The 18,274-nt window shown below is 37.9% G+C and overlaps 1 protein-coding gene across 1 annotated transcript in view; it reads left to right on the forward strand.

Annotated features, from left to right (window-relative positions):
* AGMO (alkylglycerol monooxygenase) overlaps window positions 1-18,274 on the forward strand; it is a 187,809-nt gene that overhangs the window by 15,144 nt on the left and 154,391 nt on the right. The window contains exon 3 of the mRNA XM_084206708.1: window positions 4,851-5,002. Within this exon, the coding sequence (XP_084062834.1) occupies window positions 4,851-5,002 (152 nt within the window). The remainder of the gene's footprint in view (window positions 1-4,850; window positions 5,003-18,274) is intronic.

The following is an 18,274-nucleotide window of genomic DNA, read 5'->3' on the forward strand; positions in this document are numbered from 1 at the left end:
GAGAGGCTTTGATTCAGCTTTTGTGTCTGGTGGGAACATTTTCTCAAAATGTAGGTGCTATTTCCTGTAATCAAGGGTTTTCCAAAGCTTGATAATAATTTCCCAGCTGTATCATTTTGGTGAATTATTCTTTAGCCTTGGGTTTTGCATATTAAGAATGGGAGAGGAGATCATATTCATCTTGATGATAGAAAACAGGGAATAGAACTCCCACAGCTCCCTCTCCCTTTCCCTCCACCTTGTGGAAAGTTTGGCTTTGTGCTAAAGCGTGAAAAAAGCCTTGACTGCAGTGTGTCAGGCATATTTCAGCTCGATTTGTGTCAACCCTAATAAGTCAGCTGACAAGGTAATAAATTGGGTGTCTGTTCAAGACCTGGCACCTGTACAGGAAATAAAAGGGGATTTCAGTTGCAGCAGATTTGCTTTGTTTTACAAATGGATCTTTTCTCAAGGCTTCTCTACCTCCTTCCCCCTACTTCTCTTTACTGAAATCATGTTATCAAAATGTTTATTTCAATTGTGGCTGGAGCCAGTGTTTCTTCTGGAAAAGAAAGCTCTATGAATATCCTTGGAAATGGAAATCTTTATGATTTCCATTCGGAAATAAAACCTTACAGAGCATTTAATTATTCATGTATCCTGCTGTTACATAAATGGTCTGAATAACTTCAAATTATTGAGAAACTGCCTTTGTTCAACATTTTGAAACTTTACATTTATATTGTTTGAATCTGGCTAGGAAAACAGAATTTATTTAACCCAGGGAAACTGTAGTAGTAATATCTCACTATTTTTAATGATAATATAACCTTGTGACCAGGGTGTCTTAACATGCTTCCCTCTGTGCCTGACCTCCAAGGATGCAAGTCTGCTACAGCCCTTGAGAGCACAGCTTTTGTAGGTCCAGCTGTAGGGTTGTGTTTTTAGCTTAGGGGCACCAGGTCAGTTCCCAGTGTGATGTGAGGTGGTGACTGCGATAGTGGTGAGAGCTCAGGCAGTTTCCTTGGGCTGTTAACTTTTGGTACACAGATCTTCCTCCATGCTTGGAAAAGAGACAACAGTTCATGTCTCTGACCCTTTTCATTTTTGGTGACTGTCCTGGGCAGCATGGAAGATGTTTCCTAAAGATGTGGTTTCAGGCTCTATTGCTGGAGGAAGAAAAACAGGACCTTGTATTCTTTGAGATGGGCAGCTGCCTTTTCTTCTAATTGAATTTCTTCCACCTTTTCCCTCCTTCATTATCCCATAGGGATCTAGAATAAGTAGATCTTCATTTCCACACGGAGAGTTCATCTCCAGAATTTCCTTCTTGGACTTTTTTAATTAGAGGAAGTGATAATCTGACCCAGTGGAAGGTGAAGGGGGAAATGTTTTATTAAAAAGAAATATTATTGCCATTTATTAAAGTATGTATGATCTCTAGAAACAAGGAGACAAGAACTCTCAAGGTCATAGCAGTTACCTAAGTATGCTTTGCACATAGTAAGAAAATTTTCAGCAGCAGTGTTCAAAATCCAAGAAGATAAATCTATGTAATGTATATAATAAAGCTTTCTATACAGTCTGCTGTTTTAGGATTTATTACTCTTTATGCAGAGGATTGGACTAGATGACAAAAGCCTTACCTGTCCAGTTCTATCACATTTAGGGTTACAACGTTTAAATGAGGAAAAAGTTTTCTTAAGTTCTCCTAGTATTTTCAAGAAGTGAAAAAGGAACTTGAGGGGAAAAAAAGGGGAATATAAACCTTTAAAACTCCAAGTGAACTTTAGCAATTGTAATTGAATGCAAGCTCTGGTCTTTCCTATCACACTGTAAATTAAAAAAAAAATACTTAGTTAAGCAACCCTTCTTTCTCCAGCACTGCCTGGTAATATGATGGATTACTCTAAATTAATTACAGTAATCAGCTAATGTTATGTGCTGTAGAGTTGTGATTCAAGCATGAAGGAAAGAATGCAGAGCAAATTGCATATATGAAAAATGTGTTGCAGGGTTAGCTCAAGGTTTACACTTTGGCCTCAGCCTGTGGAAAAAAAAAAAAGACTCGAGGGTGAAATACTGAAACCTGATCAAAAATGGAGGAAATGTTCCAGGTCACATATCTTTGGATGTACTGCAAAGGCATTATATGTTAATAAAAGCAGAAGAATAAAGTAAGAAAACAGTACCTAATAATAACTGATACTCTGTGTTGCAAGAGGTGTTTTAAATTTCCTGGTCATTGAAAAAATGTTAAGAAATGCCCATTTCTTTGTGTTTGAATAATATCAGCTCCCTTCTGACCTGTTGTGAAATGGATTGAGAATTTATACTGAACTTTACAGATTCCTCATGAGGTGAATTGCAAAAATCTGCTTGGACACATATAATCTTCTTTAAAAATATTTATAGAACACAGCTCTTATGAAAGTTAAACATGTTCCAGGGGTGTATGGTCCACCTTCTGGGTACAGCCAAGTTGTTTTTGAAGTGGTAGATACACCTGTTCTTCCTAGTCAAGATAAATTCTTCATGGTCAAGCTGCTAAAATGAAATGAAATTTCATGGGGTTTGTTGTGTCTTGGTTTTATTCAAGAGAAAAACTTGTATGATTATAGTAAAGCTGAGAATGAGTTGTAGGTAAGATGTATACCTGGCTGTGGAAAAATATTAGTTCTTTTCTTCTGAGCCGCAACTGCTTGCAGTGCTTCAGCTCTCAGGATAAAATGGTGGATGTGATACTATTATGCTTGTAGGCTCTTATGGGAAGGTTGGGATTTTTAAAAGATGCCTTTTTTTCTTCATTTATAGTGAAACTAGCACCACAGAAACTCAAGGTGTTTTCTTCTAGCTTTATTTAAAACACTTATGGGCAGAGGTGCTAATGCCAGGTGTATAAAAGCCCTGAGTAAAAAGTATAAAGCAAAAAGCTCAGCTATAGCACCGGGGATGGCTTGCAAGCTGAAGCAACTATGTTTGCTGAGCTTCCCTTCTGTTTCAGTGCAGCTGCCCAAAAGGACAGGGCATGGCCAGATTGTTTTCAGGGATGTTTTCCAGATGTGTGAAAAAAGTCTTTAAAGGGGAAGGAGTATATATCCTTTTTTGGTTTTGCAGATTCTAGCCATGATGTATACTATATCAAAAGTAATCTAGCTGAAAAAAAAAATTAGAGAAAAAAGGGACGGTATTGAAAGAAGTATCTCTGAGAAGTGGTACTTGAGGCAAGAGTGAGCAAATGTGACAGAGATGCACAGGGAATCTTTCAGCTGATTTCAGTGTAAGGTGAAGTTCTAGATGAGACTAAGGCGAAATAGAGATGTTGGTCTGTCCTTTGGGTGGGATTTTGTATGGCTGAAACACATATGTGCAGTTTGTTTCCACTTCTATTTAAGTAGTGTCTACAGGTGTGCTATCTGCAGTGTTCTTTAGAAGCTCCCTGAATTTGTATCCCAGAGTCTTTCTTCAGCTATGAATATGTTTTATAGGTTTTTAAAGTCTTGCATGACTTTGTACAAAGGTGTTGCTGATAATTCTTCCACCTCCCCTTCACAGAATATCAGCAGCATAACATCTGAGAACCATATTTTGTGTGTGTGTTACCTTATTTCTTACTCTTAGGCCCTAAACTGAGGTGAATGTCAGCCATTGATATATAAAAAAAGGATATTTCTGACTTTTCCATGATTAGTATCTTTCCCCTACTTCTCTTTTTTTTTCCATTTTCTGCTTTTCAGAGGCTGATTTAATTCAGTTTACCACTGTTTCACTACATTTTCAGCAACACAACAGAGGAGAGTAGTAGGAGACAGTGTGAGGAATCTGCTACAAATCCTGCTGTGGACTGGTTTCTTCTACAAAATGGCCAGTTTTAATATATATCCATCTGCATCTGTGGCACCATTTCGCAGCTACCTCAGCTAATTGTCACCTGGGCCATCCCAGTGCCTACAGCCTCTCACCATTCAAACCTGGGTTTAATGCTTCCTAATTCACCCAAAATCTCATCTAGCAAAATCAAAGTAATTTGTTTGGAGGTAGCTCAGGGCCCAGTTGTTGAAATAAGGTAGTAGGGTGCTGAGAGGAGGGTGCAACCGTGGCAACTCAAATTTGTATTAGCCTAAGCAGCTGTGGAGAGTTACTACTAGGTTTGGCCTGCCCATTCTAGAGCTACTTTCTTTCTCCTTCTCCTGGTCTCAGTGCTGAGCCTATGCTAGGCTAGGGACTCTGCAGCAGTGAGAGCTGTCTGGGGGCTTTCCTTGCCTTTGCAAGTTCATTATTTTTTTCTTTCCCTTTCTCAGAATCCAATTGCCCTTCCCCTTCTTTTCAAAGGCGCTGGTCATTTTCTCCTCCTGCTGCTTTTATCCTCTTTTGAAGTGAAGCAATATGATGAGCAGATCAAACATTTCACTGCTCCCAGAAGTCCTGCTCCCTTCCATGATCTTTCTTGTAATGGAAGCAGTGAAGGTATTTTAATGTTATACTTTAGTGTTTTGGCATAGTTGCTGCTACTCTTCAATCCCTTCTGACTTACTAGTTATGAAGTATGAGTTTCTTCCAGTTTGGGGAAAACAGGAAAGGAGCACCATAATGCCTGCAGAACGCAGGAGTGCTTCAGCCTTTGAGTATACCTAATGCCACAACATAGGTGGTGAGTGGATGGGAGTTGGTTTTAGAAACCTTGTAGACACTAAGCAAAGGTTCCACTGAAGTCAATAGTAGTGTCACTTGACAGAGGTTGAAGAACTTGGAGAGTGGTTTTATTGTGGTGTTGTAAAAAGATTTCCAGCTGGTATATTGTAAATATATAAAAGGTTGTGAAATTAAAACTGACAAAATTACTGATAAAAATTTCTGGATCTCTATTTCAGTGTTTTATTCAGAAGTATTGAGTTAATTAGTTACATATACGTATGGAATAACTACAGACTCTTTGAACTGCCTTGGGACTCTCCATGGACATGGTATTTGACACTTCTGGGAGTGGACTTTGCGTACTACTGCTTTCATCGCATGAGCCATGGTAAGACTTAAAAGTTTTTTGTGTTTGAACATACAAAATACATTAATATCTACTAATGAAGTGAGTTATTCATTTTTGTTTTATACTTGATCTACTCTAAGCATATGTAGCTACTCTTCTTCCCAAGGGTTAGCGAAGATAAATTTTTAGCATGGGAATCAGTTAATGCATCGTACTCTATACAGTAAACACGATGTTGTGAAAGGACAGAGTATCATTTTGAAAGCAGTTCAACAGAGAAAGTGAAATATCATGGAAAAAAGTAAGGAAAAAAATAGTACATAAAAAATTGAGTTCATTATCCGTATATACCTGTATGAAAAATCCAGCAAAGTGCAGATAACTATTTCAAAAGAATCTGGTGGGTGTATAAACTAGAGAGCAGCAAAAAGCAAGATGGCCAAAATAATGGAGCCTGTATAAATCATGTCAGCCATTTCTGTCCATATATGTCTGTCTCATTATATATTTCTGTTCCCTAGTGAAAACAAATATCAGCTCTAGCCTTTTATACTATATCTGAAAATGCAATAATACTTTCTATCAATCCTAGCTCTGGGCCTGACCTAAAGTCTGTAGTAATGAAATAAAATTATTTTTGTCCTTTATGAGGGTTTGGACTGGACTTCTCAAAGCTGAGTGCCCACAGCTTGCAAAAGCTGTGGGAAGTAGTAATGGTACTTTATGTAATGTGCTTTCAGAAAGGGAAAATGCTCTGCTGCCAGCAGGTCAGTGGAATATATGGAAGTAGGTAAGAAAGGAGCCTGAGCTGCTGTGAGGAGTGGGAGAGAGGAAGGGTCCCTCCCAGGTGGGGATGGCAGGCGGGTGTGAGAACAATGCAGGGTGGGTGTAAAGGGATAACAATGCTGGGGGACGGGGCGGGAGGTGAGGAAGCAGGGGGAGCTGGAACAATGTGTCGAGGGGGACATTGCGGCCAGGAGCTGGGAGCCCTGCGTGGGTGTACAGAGACTGGGAATACGCTTCACAAACAATGACATTAACAGTGCTGGCAGAGCTACAGCCTCAGGCTAAGAACTGCATAAGAGCAGGAGGCTATTCCTGTGTTTTAAAATAAAAATAATTGCCTTCAAGTGTTAGAAAATCACTAGCTTGGCCGTGCTTTCTCTGGAGTCAGTGGTAAAATTCCCACTGGCAGAGAAGGAAACAGGGCCATCTCTGCATTCTCTAAAGCAGGGGATTTATTTCTGTTTCTGCAGCAACTTTGCATTTGCTCTTCTCTGTTTTTGTTTTGATGGAATACTTTGGAATTAATAGGTGTTTTAGAAATAAAAACAAGGCAATTCTATATGTAATGGAGTTGAAGAAGCTGTAAGAAAATGCTACTCTTCTCTTAAGAAGGTCAGTGCTGAGCTATTCAATAAATGTTAATTTACTCTTCTTCAGGTTACAGAAATATTTTTTACTTTTAGATCTGTGCTACTTAGAAGGGAACTGATGAAAAATTGTAGAAAATCACTTGAAGTGGAGATTTTAGTTTAACCAACACTTCTCTGGTCAAAGAATGGTGAAATCTGTAGCACATCAACACAGCTGCGAAAGTCAGCTGCACTGGAAGTTGCTGAGGAAATTCAAGGAGATGGTTTTGAAAAGTCAGGAAAAATATCTTTGCAAATTGAGAAGAAAGGGCACTGGGAAAGTTGCTGGTACAAGCAGACAAAACACACCTTTGCGCTAGAAAGTCACAGGGCCTGGTGATTCAGGCTTGGATCCTACAGCAAAGTTAAAAATTAATAGCACATGTATATCCCAGAAAGTTCAAGCTGTGTGGGCTAGCTGTGATTGTTTCAAACTGAAAAACTAAAATTTAGATACATTTTTTAGTTGTTTCTTAGAACTTGATATAATTTTGATACTAAGAATTATCATCATCATGTAGCTTTTCCTGGCTGCAAGCAGTAATTTGGTAACTCAATCCCCTGGCATTTTTACTACCTTTTTTCATGTTGTCCATGAATAACTAGATTTTTCATTCTACTATTTCATAAATTGTCTTGAATCACTACAGATTTGAAAGTTTCTTCTGTAGGAGAAACCCTACTTTGCAATATAAAATTTTTAGCCGGCGTTTGAGGAGATATTTTTTTCCTTTTCACTATATGCGTGTAATAGCTATTATCCTAAACTGAAGTTATACAGCAACAAAAGGAAGTATTTTTAGGTGTGATCTCATTTTGCAAAGGATAGAGTTATTCTAAGTATGTACTTGTATTTTCCATTGTTTGCAGTAGCCACTGAAAGGTTAGAAAATAAAATGCTTCACCACTTATTCCAGCATTCTTCTGGGTCTGATCCAAAAGCCATGGCAGTCAATGGGTCTACTTAGACCTTGCTCTTTGTCGTGGCATTTTAATGAATTTATAAATCAACGTAACTTTTCCCTTTGTTTCAGTAAAAACACCCATTATGGCTGTACTACTAAAAAAAGTATGCAGTAAAATCACAGGTTTTACTTTAAAACTTTTTTTTAGGGAAGGGTGTGTGTGGGTTTGAAGGATTTTTACCAGGTATTTTAATCTAGCATATATGGATTACTCCTCAAGTTTCCTCTCCAGGTGCAGGGACCTTGTAGAGTTAGTCTTGCAAGTAAGGGGGATTTGGTGGTCCCAGAGCAGCGCTGAGCCCCAGCACACCCTCCCTGCACACTGGCCTCAGGGATACTCCTGTTGCAGACAAATAACAACCGCAGTAAGGAATTTGGAAGCTCTGTAAACTGATTTCTTCAGCAGCCACACCTTTTAATCACAGGGGAGAAATCTAGAGAATTCCAGATCCATGCAGAAATACTGGTGCTGGTGCAGAGCCCAGGTCCTGGCTGCGGGTGTCTGATGCCCAGCTCTGGTGTGGGGGGCTCTGCTAGATCCAGGGCCACTCCGGGCCTGAGCACGTCCCTTGGCAACAGCTGTGTGCTCAACCCTGTGCTCCAGTGGGGAATAGTGGGGGGTTGCAAGGCTCTGGTGCTCTGTAAGGGAGTAGTTTTTAATCTACACTTCCTGGAGGATCACATCCTGCAGAACAGAGTGTGTTTCTGTCAGCTGGGGGAATCTCCTCTCCTTTGTCAGGCCCTGGAAGAAGCTGTCTCTTCTTAACAGCAGTTTCCAACACCTCTTCTTTTGTTCTCCTTTACTGCTGGGGAATTTCCATTGCTTCAGCGTCCCTCCCCTCAGACAACCTGGGAGAAGTGAGTTTCCTTCAGCAGGGCCAACCTCCGCAGCAGCTGCATTGTTCTGCCTGGGCCCCGCTGGCCGGTGTCAGCCGCTCGCCCCATTGTCCGCTGGTGGCTTCCAGCCGCCCTGCGGGATACGTGACATGGTCCCTGTCAGCGAAGGGCCGAGCCAATATGAGCTGATGGTTTGAGTTACATCTGAGGTCATAAAGTAGACCTCAGCTGATGAGTATATCCTCAGCAGATTCCCCAGCTGCTACATAAAATTTCGAGTTAATGGTGTGTCTCTTAATAATTCTGAATTTATTTATAGTGCATGAGAAATGAGCCTTCTACACCAGGTGTATTGTGGAGCAATAGACTCCAAGCTTCTCAGATTCTCCCACCTCACAAGACTGACCTTTTGGCCAAGTCCAGCTTCTGAAGGGTCAGAGGACAAAGAAAGAAATCCTGAAAACTAATGCCAGTGTTGTCCTTCAAAAGACCATGCTGCAGACTGTGGCAATATGTTTCAGCTGAGGATGTTGAGAAATTTTTCTTTCTAAGACTTCAAATAATTGAAAGTTTTGTGAGTTTTTCAACTTCTGTTTTAAAGAACTTCTTTTAGAGGGGTGTTTCTCTTAGCCATGGCTTACCTTGCTTCTGCCTCTTCTCCCAGTGAGCGTCTTTTGTTACAGTTCCTTCAGCAGCAGAACTGACTTCAGAAGTTTCTGGCTGCTCTTTCCTACACCATGCTGCAGTTCACAACCCAATCAGTCCTGAAAAAAAAATCATGTATGGAGACTGTGTGCATAAGATCACTGAAATAAACCATGTTAAAAACAAGGTTGCGTTGCATTTCTTTCTTAACCATTCAACTCAGTAGTCATAGGGGTCAGTTCAACCACGGAATAGGACATAAAACAGATGTGCTAGCTGAGAATCTCTGGGATTAAGTGGAGACTTGAGAGAGGGCAGACAATTTTCTGAGTCAGTAGTGCACAGGCAGGTAACTCATTGTTTTATAAGGAGCCAGAGTGGATAAATAGGCACAGGTAGTGTCTCAAGATTGATGCCATTAAAGCAACTGGAATGTGCAACAGTAAAGCCCAGTCCTGTTCTTTCTGATAATTATATATGTATTGCGTAGTAATAATAATCCTATGTGTTACTGGACCCTAGTGCAATACTGTGTTGGTTGTTGTATGAGGAGATGAGTTTAACCTTGTTAGAGGAAAACACAGCTCAGAGGCTCAAAGTCTCTTCACCATCTATATTTACTGATAATTTTTGGAGGGTGTATTGAAATATTGTACTACTGTCTGTATTTATCTGATCCATTCCTGCCTTTGAAGTGCCTCTTTCATCTGTGTTTTATAATGTACTTGTCTGAACTCAGTATATTAGCATGGACTTGTTATGTAGATGTTATATTAGCAATTGGTACTATATTGAAGTAATTTTTTATTTACAGGGATTTGGATTTATGGGAACTTCATTATAAAAAAATGATGTCTGACTTTTCTTATGAGGTTTGCTTTTCAGGAAAATCTGTATTCCTCTAGAAATACAGCAAATTGTGATGCTCTTTTACATGCCAATGGGGGGAGAGAGTAGGGTTGGTGGTGGTATTTTTAGGGTTATTTTTTCATGTGGGAAAATATTGTTGTTTACCTAACTAGAAATTCAGTGCAATATTGATTATCCAAAATGAAACAAATTTAATTTCACCCCAGTGAAAAATAGAAAATGTTGGGAACTGTCAAGTGACTGGAGGAGGCTCTGCTCTTTTTCTTGTCACAGCTTGTGTTGATTGCAAAGGGAATTGATACATGATCATTAAGAGACAAATATTCTCTTCTTGTGAATTGTACAGAAAACATTTTTTTTTGCTGTTCTGTCAGTCAGTTTTTTCTTATTTTTTAAAGGGGTTTGTGAGAGCAGGATACTAAAATGATGTCCTTACTAGCCTCACAAAAATAGCAAAAGCTATTGTCATAGTTGGTTGTCATATTTTCTATTCCATCTTCTTATTGATTCTAGTCTAATACCTGAAGACAATACAACATGAATTGAAGACAAGTACATGGTTCAGGTGGTTATGACTCATTCATTGCCATTCAAGTTGACTGTAAATAAACGACATATTTTTTTTATTTTTATATTCTTGTTTTTTTAGCATGTCTTTTATCATTTTCTTATGTTTTCACAAGAAGAGGTGTTCCTTTACTATGTGCCTTTTAATTTTTTTGAGTGGACACTGAATTTGTGGAAGACCAAAGTCAATCTTAGCAAATCAAGATGTTGCCATTCATTTCCATATTAAAACATACATTTTCTTGAGAAAGTTCACCTGAAAACTACATCAGCTGCAATGAAGCTTCCTGATATGAAATGTCTAGGGTCCCATAAAGTTATAGGAGCCTGCTTGTATTGTTTTCAGGTTGTTATTGTTAATAACAAGTTCCTGTTGTCTGAAAGACTGATTTCTTGTGTAGTGGCAAGAATAATGTCCTGATATAAGGTGAGGTTGACTCATTTAGTCCATTATTTTTTTTGTGGCATATGCAGATAACTAAAGCCTCTTCCTAGTTTACTATACATGTGGTGAGATAATAATTGTTTTTCTGAAAATTCTTTGTAACCTGAAGAGCTCAGAAGATGGAAATAAGAGGAAATCCACTAGAGAGTTTTTGCTTAGTTTTAATTTCTGAATATTCTAAAGACATTTACGGGTGAATGGATTTTCTAAGTATTTTAAATGTCAGAGATAATTAAGAATAATGGTAGTAACAAATCTGCCAATAGGTTGGATGTCAGACAAAAGTGATTGGCTGTGGATTTTTGACTCTTTCTAGCTGCTGTAGGATGTGGTCTGGAGTGGGAATACAATGTAGTGAAGGGTAGGACATGGCTTGTTGCTGTAGGTGAGGAATTCAGCTCCATCGTCTGGGTTCAACAGTATGCTTGCCATGATTCTTCTAGGTTTTCTCTAAATATCTGGTAATTGTTTTTTTTTTCCCTGCAGGATGCTGGGAGAGAAAAGCCTGACTGTTATGAATAAGACCTTGATAAAGTACAAAAGTAATTTTTTTTTTTCCTGAATCCAGACACGATGTATCTTAAATATCATGAGATACATGGTAATGAAAGCATGAGATGACAATATGATGACAAAATTTTTATGCCAAAATTCAGGTGCTAATTCCATCTCCTCTCAGCACTATTCATCTTCTCTCAGGCTCCCACCATGAAAAGACCGGGCAAGCTCCCCAGTACAGAATGAAAAAGAAACTATTCCTCTATTTTCCTTGTTTGTCATTTTATGGTTGGGAAAGTGAGCAGCACAAGGTTAACAATTTTTTTAAGTATTGCGTATTTTCCTACTTTGAGGATTTACATAATACATTGGCATTCTAGAGGCTCTCTAGATATGCATTAGTTAGATGTATGGGTGTCCTGTGTAGAATTTCATCTTTTTTCCTATGAAATTCTATGCAGTGCCTGGGTTTTTCCTGAGTGCACAGATTAAGGAAAAAGTTCTGGATCTGCTTGTACAAAAGCAAGTTTGCAACTTGCAACATGCCTTTTCAGTAAAACAGTAGAAAATGTGGTGAAGTGGGAGAAGAAAGTTTGTTATAAATTAGCATGGGTTGGCCATTCAAAAAATCAGCCGTCTTCACACATTCGTATCCTTGGCTATTGCTGCCCTCTAGGCTGTGTTCCAATTCTTAACACAAAAAGAAAAAAATCCTTTTCATCTGAGTGAAGATGTGAGTACGAAAGCATCCAATTCACTATGCAGGGAAACAGTTCATTTGACATACTTTTTCAAGTGTGCTGCTGAAAACCAATGAAATGGTGCATAACACTTGTATTTTTTAAGGTGTTACAGAACATAAAGTAAAATGTGAGTTATCCAAGTTCTAAAGTGAATCTTTTTGTAGTTAGTTAGTTAGTGTGGAAGAGAAGAAGCTAATTCTTCCGAAGAGTTTGAAAATCTTACTGGAGTTTTGCCTGAGAAAAGGTTTGAAATAGATCTCTTGTACACTGTTTGGCTTCCTACTTGTTATAGAACCACCTTCTATGAGGTGACTTCATAAGCTGAAGAGAGAGAACTGTACGTTTGGTAGTTCAACTTCTTTTTCAAGGAGAGAAGTCCAGCTTTTTCTATCTTCTCTTCCTTTTAATTTTTTTTTCATATACTTTGAATGTGTATCTTATGCTAGAGACTTGTATTTCACATGAAAGTGAAAGCCCACTTGAGAATATATATTTCTGTTTCCTTTGACTTAATTTGAAATCAAATTACTTACTTCAGCTAAAGGTTAATATCTATTTCCTGAAGAAGTTGCAAAAAAATCACTTAATCTAGGCTCATTTCAAACCAAAACCAACTGCGATGATTTTGGAAATGCCACCTCAGTTTATGATACCTCAGCTGTGCACACTTGTCTTGCTAGAGGATTATGTCACCTCCATGGTACACCAGTCTGTTGAAATCAGCAGATCAGCAGTAAAAGGTTCCAAATAGAACAACTCTTTTAAATGTGTGATGTGGAACTGTGATTCTAAGGAATTAGATTTTTAGTAAAAGCACACTCCATATAATTCATCAAACAGCCAGCAGTGGTAATTATTTTTTTGTCACATTTTTAAAGTAGAAGCAGAGGCCTAGAGGAATGAAAAGCATTGTTGAAACGGATAGCCCACTGAGATGCTTGTGCTTTCTCTGTTACAAAAAGAAGTCTTTTTTTCCTTCTGTGCAAGTAAAAATTGCCTGGTCATTATTGCTCTATCAGTCTGTATAGTTTTAGAATGGAGAAAGAAATGAACAGAACACTGTGGCCGCATTTCAGCTCTGAAGCAGCACTTTAGCTAATATGCACTGTGAAGATGCAACTTCATACAGCTCTTTTGAAATTTTTTTCAAACTGTGCAGAATTTATCTTTGGAGCCTCTTGACAGTCTACATGCAGGGAAAGGTAAGGTGGTTCCTGTGTCACATATGTGATTGTGTGGCTGGGACATGTGAATTGGTGACACAGACCCAGCAATCCTCCTGGGCAGATGTGCTGCTCTGAGGGGTTTGGAATCACATTTCTGTTACCCGGTAGGACATGGCTAAAAGATCCCATTTCTACAGTATTAGGACCAAGAACAATAAGAAATTTATAATGCCTTTTTAACCCAGAGTAAAAGTGCATTCCATCCCAAGCCCCAAAAGGCAAGCTGTTCCTTTCAGGATATTACTCAAGTTTCCAGAAGCTCGATGTCTGTAATAGTTTTCCTTCCTTGCAAAAAATCTAGTGAGGCCATTACCATTTAAAGCACTCTACGTTTCAAGATTGGCAATTAGCATTTAAAGTGTGTCTGGAGCAGAAAAAACATTATTGTATCTGGGCAATGCTCTTTGCATGTATGTTTCCTTCAATGCATCTTTATTGCCTTAATAAAGTATTGAAACTGCCAAAACTGCTTTTTGAGTGTAGGAAAGACAATCTTTTCTGCATCACACTCTATCTAAATTGATAGCATGCTGGTGGAAGATGTAACTTAATAAAAATTATCAACCAGATTTTTTCCCTTTTTTATTTTTTTTTTTTAGTAGCTAAAATTATCAGTAAATCCTTTTCTGGCAGAACTTTTTTTTAATAACTGATGCTATTTCTCAATTTTTCTCAAGGATCAGTAAATGTCAAACCTGAGTAAATTCATCAGTGCTACCTATTTTAAAAGTAAAATTACTTTTTTATTATAAATGAAGAGGTGCGAAATAGAATGTCAGCATCCTGTTGAGAGAAAATATCTAAATGTTCACATGTATAAAGCTGTATGAAAGACAGGTTTCTTAAATAGGAGTCACTCAGCTGTTTTATGGTCTTTGTAGTGGGATTTTGTATAGTACTTGCATTTAAGTACTAGATAATGGCCTCTAGGCTACTTATTTTGAGGGCTGCATGGGAAGAAGAAATTTCTTTTTGCTACTGGGAAACAAAAATTGTGACTAATCAAATTATATTGGTATGGATGCATGAGGAAGTGCTGGGTTTTGTGGGGTCCAGGAGAATTCTTTATTCTATCTAGTTAATAATTTTCCAGAAACCCTTAAAAATTTTCCTTCTGAAAAAACTGTGGTCATTCTCAGCCTTTCTGATGAGGACATTACGCACACTGAAAAAATGGTGTAAAATAGTGTGGCTATTGCTTCAGACTGTGTAGTGCAACCTGGACACATGACCTTGTAAAACACAAAAAAAAAGAGATTTTTTTTTTTTAAAGAGATTTGCCTGTGCTAGTTTTAACTTCTATACAATTAGAAGAATTCCTTTCAATTTAATGAGCAAATATCGTAAATATCACTGTCATTATAAACATACCTTGCCATTTTATTTTTGTAAGTTCAGGAGGGTCAAAGCAATTGCTAAGGAAAGGGAAGTGCAGACTCTCAGCCTGTAGTAACACTATGGCATGTGACATGTTTTCACAAGGAATCATTTCAGACATCAATGATGTCATGTTCATGGCTTCCATCACCTGGAAACTGACCTGGTAAATTGAGGCATAAAGGTAGGTTTTTATTGATTTTACATCACAGTGCTGTAAGGAAAATATATGCTTTATATGTGCATCATATATTTTACTTGCTTTTGTACTTTATTTTATTTTATTTTAAATTTTAGTCACTATTAACACATACAGCTACTGAGATCCTAAAATTTTGTAGCTCTAAAAATAAAATCTTGTATTTTTTAAAATAGGGTAACTTATACGGCGTTACAGAACTAAAAATAAAAGGAGTTTTTCACCCCAAGCTGTCTTTTAACTTAATGGACTTCTGACTGGAGCTTAAGATAGTTTTAAAAATCCCCAAACAATGTAAAAAAGGAACTCTTCCTGGGCTGTTCGTTGGCTAGAATGGATGTGAAGTAGGAATGAGCGAACCTTGCAAAGCCAACACTCAATTCTTTCCTACTATTTCCAGATTTGCTCTTTTTCTAATGTCTGTTACCCACTCAGGCTAACATGACTTTTTTAGTATACATGTTGTTTTGCTACTTAAACATGGGGGCTTTTTTTGGTTGATTTAAAGTTGAAAAATATATCTAAAAATATTGTGGAGAAATGCAGAATTTAGTATGTAAGCTTGTTATCTCATTAGCAGATTCCCTTGGACCATATGGTTAAAATGAATCTGAGTCAGGAACACTTTGCAGCATTCCTATGGGATGAATGACAACATATAAAGTGTTCAGTGTGCATATACAATAAATTCATACTAAATGATTGAATTTTAAAAAGCCATAATATTAATTTTTGCTCTTTTTTCTCTTTCATTTGCCTCCCTTGTAAAAGCACTTCAACTTCACCAAGCAGAGTTAGAAAGCATGAAGCTGGTTCAGAGAAATTATTGGGAAGCAGTGCATGCAACCTCAGCTAAACAAAAAACTTCAAAAAAACTCTGTACATTGAATTTTTCATTTCTTGTCTGAAAATTTTTGCAAAGCAGTTTCAGGTTGGATATTAGAACAGACATATGGAAACTTCAAATACAGCAGTGTCTAAATTACTGAACAGTAAGGAAAAAAACTGATTCAGAAATTATTCACATTTTCCTTTCCTCCATATCTATCTTTGGTGATAATAATAGAGTCCCTTGTGTGCTTTTTTTTTCATAGTTAAACTGCAAATGTTTTGCAATGGAGATGACTTTCATTGTTCCCCTCTGGAGAAGAGAGGAAGGGTAGCACAAGCAGATAGGACTCTCCTAGCACAGTGGCAGAACAAGGGACTAACTCAGGGATGAGTTCTTCAGGCTGGAACCTTCAGACTAAAGGCAGTGCTTCCATTGCAATAATTCTGAAGGTGAAGTTTTGGGTTTTTTTACTTAATCATACATTTCCTGATTTTTGTCAATCTGAAGTTGAATTGGTATATATTTTGCTATATAGGCTTTTCACAAATTATTCTGTATTCTTACTTGTGATTTGAGTATGTGCTGGAAGTATGTAATATATATGTGTGTGTGTGTGTATATATATATACATAAAAAAATAAATATATATATATATATGTATATGTATAAAGCTAGTTTAAAGGTGTAGGATGTTATGCATGCATTGCAGATGTGACTGTATTATTACTTCAATTGCATATGTATGCACCCTGTGACTACAGAAGTTCATAGTCACAGAATAAAAACCACAGTCAGGGAAATCCAGACTGCTTATTTTTATACTTACTGATATCCCAGGGAAAAAGGTAAAAAAGCAGTTTATAAAGCCTGGACAAAAGAAGGATGTAACTTTTTTTTGTACTCCCTTGGGCTGAATCTCAGCTGAAACAACTGACAGTTTTTGGACTTACTGAAGGAAATGATGAGTGAAGATAAATATCCAGATGTTTGCTGGCCAGATGTGTAAGGTTACATTTTGGAAAGCATGAATTCTCTACCTGTGTCTCCTGAGAAGGAGTTGTGAATAGTAAACATGCTATATTGTTATTTCCACAGTTTGAAGGGAAAACAGGGTTCAAAATAAAACTTCATTTTGCCTTTAATGTAATGTCTTAAGAACAGATGTAGGTTGAACATGCAGATTGGCACAGCATACAAGTGGCATTTTTTAAATAGTCATTAGTCTGCATGCCTAACTTAGCACCCATTGTGCATTGTTTTTAGTTCAAGGAGATGCAGCTTATGGAACTGTCTTAATTTTCCAGGAGTTGGATAGAGGTGTGTCAAGTCACTAAAAGTTTCCTATTTTCTATTCCCATGTTTCAAACTTATAATTTGTGACAATGAAAAATGCAAAGCTTGACTTTTTCTCCTCTTTCCCCAGCCTAAACTGTCTCTCCCTTCCCACCTAACATACAGATCTCCTTCTTTTCAAATAAATAGTTGGAAGCAGCTGCCTGCTAATACAGCAGCACAGCTCATCTCAGCCTGTGCTTGCTCTCAAGCTTGGGAAGAGGAAAGAAACGTCTTGTTAAAGTCAAGTAAATAACTTAGCTGCTAGGCAGTAGGAAAAATATTGGATTTGATTGTGTATTATTCCCATATGGGTGAGATATATTTAAAATTGAAACGGAAACCACCTCCCTTAAAACTTAAAGTGACAGATTTTCAAAAATTGGCAGCCAATTTTCGCCTATAATTGTACTTAATGTGGAAGGGATTTTCCTCTGCTGATGAGGGATAAGAGGGTCTTGCCACCATACTAGCAGTGAGGCAGAGGAGGCCCCTTTCACCATGTAAAATTTGCTGGCTAGATATTTCTCCACTTCCTTGGGCTAAAGATCTCCTGGCGGTTGGAGTCTGCTTCAGTGCATGGGAGGTGTTTAACTCATTTATGTGAGCTCCCCACTCCTTAGGAGCTCCAAAACAAGCATGCAGAGAGTGAAACAAAACTAAAAACAACAACAACAAAACCAGACCAGACCAATAACAACAACAAACCCCAAAAAAACCTGAAACAAAACGAAAAACCCAAACAAGAAACCCCCAAAACAAACAGCAAACAAAAACCCAAAGAAACCCCCCACCAGCTTTTAAACAGAGTTATTCTTCTCCTGGGCAGGTAGGGTTGCAGCATGTTCTAGCTCTGTAAATTCACTTAACTGGCATTGCCTATGATTTTAAATGCCAGCACCTGAAAGGATTTTTATTCATGTGCTTAAGTAGACTTATTTTTTCTGCCTTTTTATAAACATTAGAAAATATAACAGACATATAATTAGAGGAGCCAGCCTTTTCCTCCTTAGAAAACATAAAGAGCTTTTCCAAATACTTGTTTTGAAGTCACAGGATTTACAACACCTAATTTCTTCAATGACTTATTAATTTGTTCTTAGTCATGTATGAGAACAAATAGGCTCTGGAGCGTGACCTGAAGATTGGAAATTGCAAGGATGTAGAAATAACTTGTCTCAATTTCTCTGTAATGCTCAAAACATTGCTGGAAAGTGTTATGTGCTCAGGACGAGGAAAGATATTAAGAAGTGCAGAATGTGGAAGTATCACCAGATGCAATTCTTGCTGAGTGTTTGCATACAAAGAGGGAAGGGGAGGTGTTCAGAAGAGAGAGAGATGGAGAGTGACCATGAAGAAA

The sequence above is a fragment of the Fringilla coelebs genome (genome assembly GCF_963513975.1).
Source record: "Fringilla coelebs genome assembly, chromosome: 1".
NCBI lineage: Eukaryota > Metazoa > Chordata > Aves > Passeriformes > Fringillidae > Fringilla > Fringilla coelebs.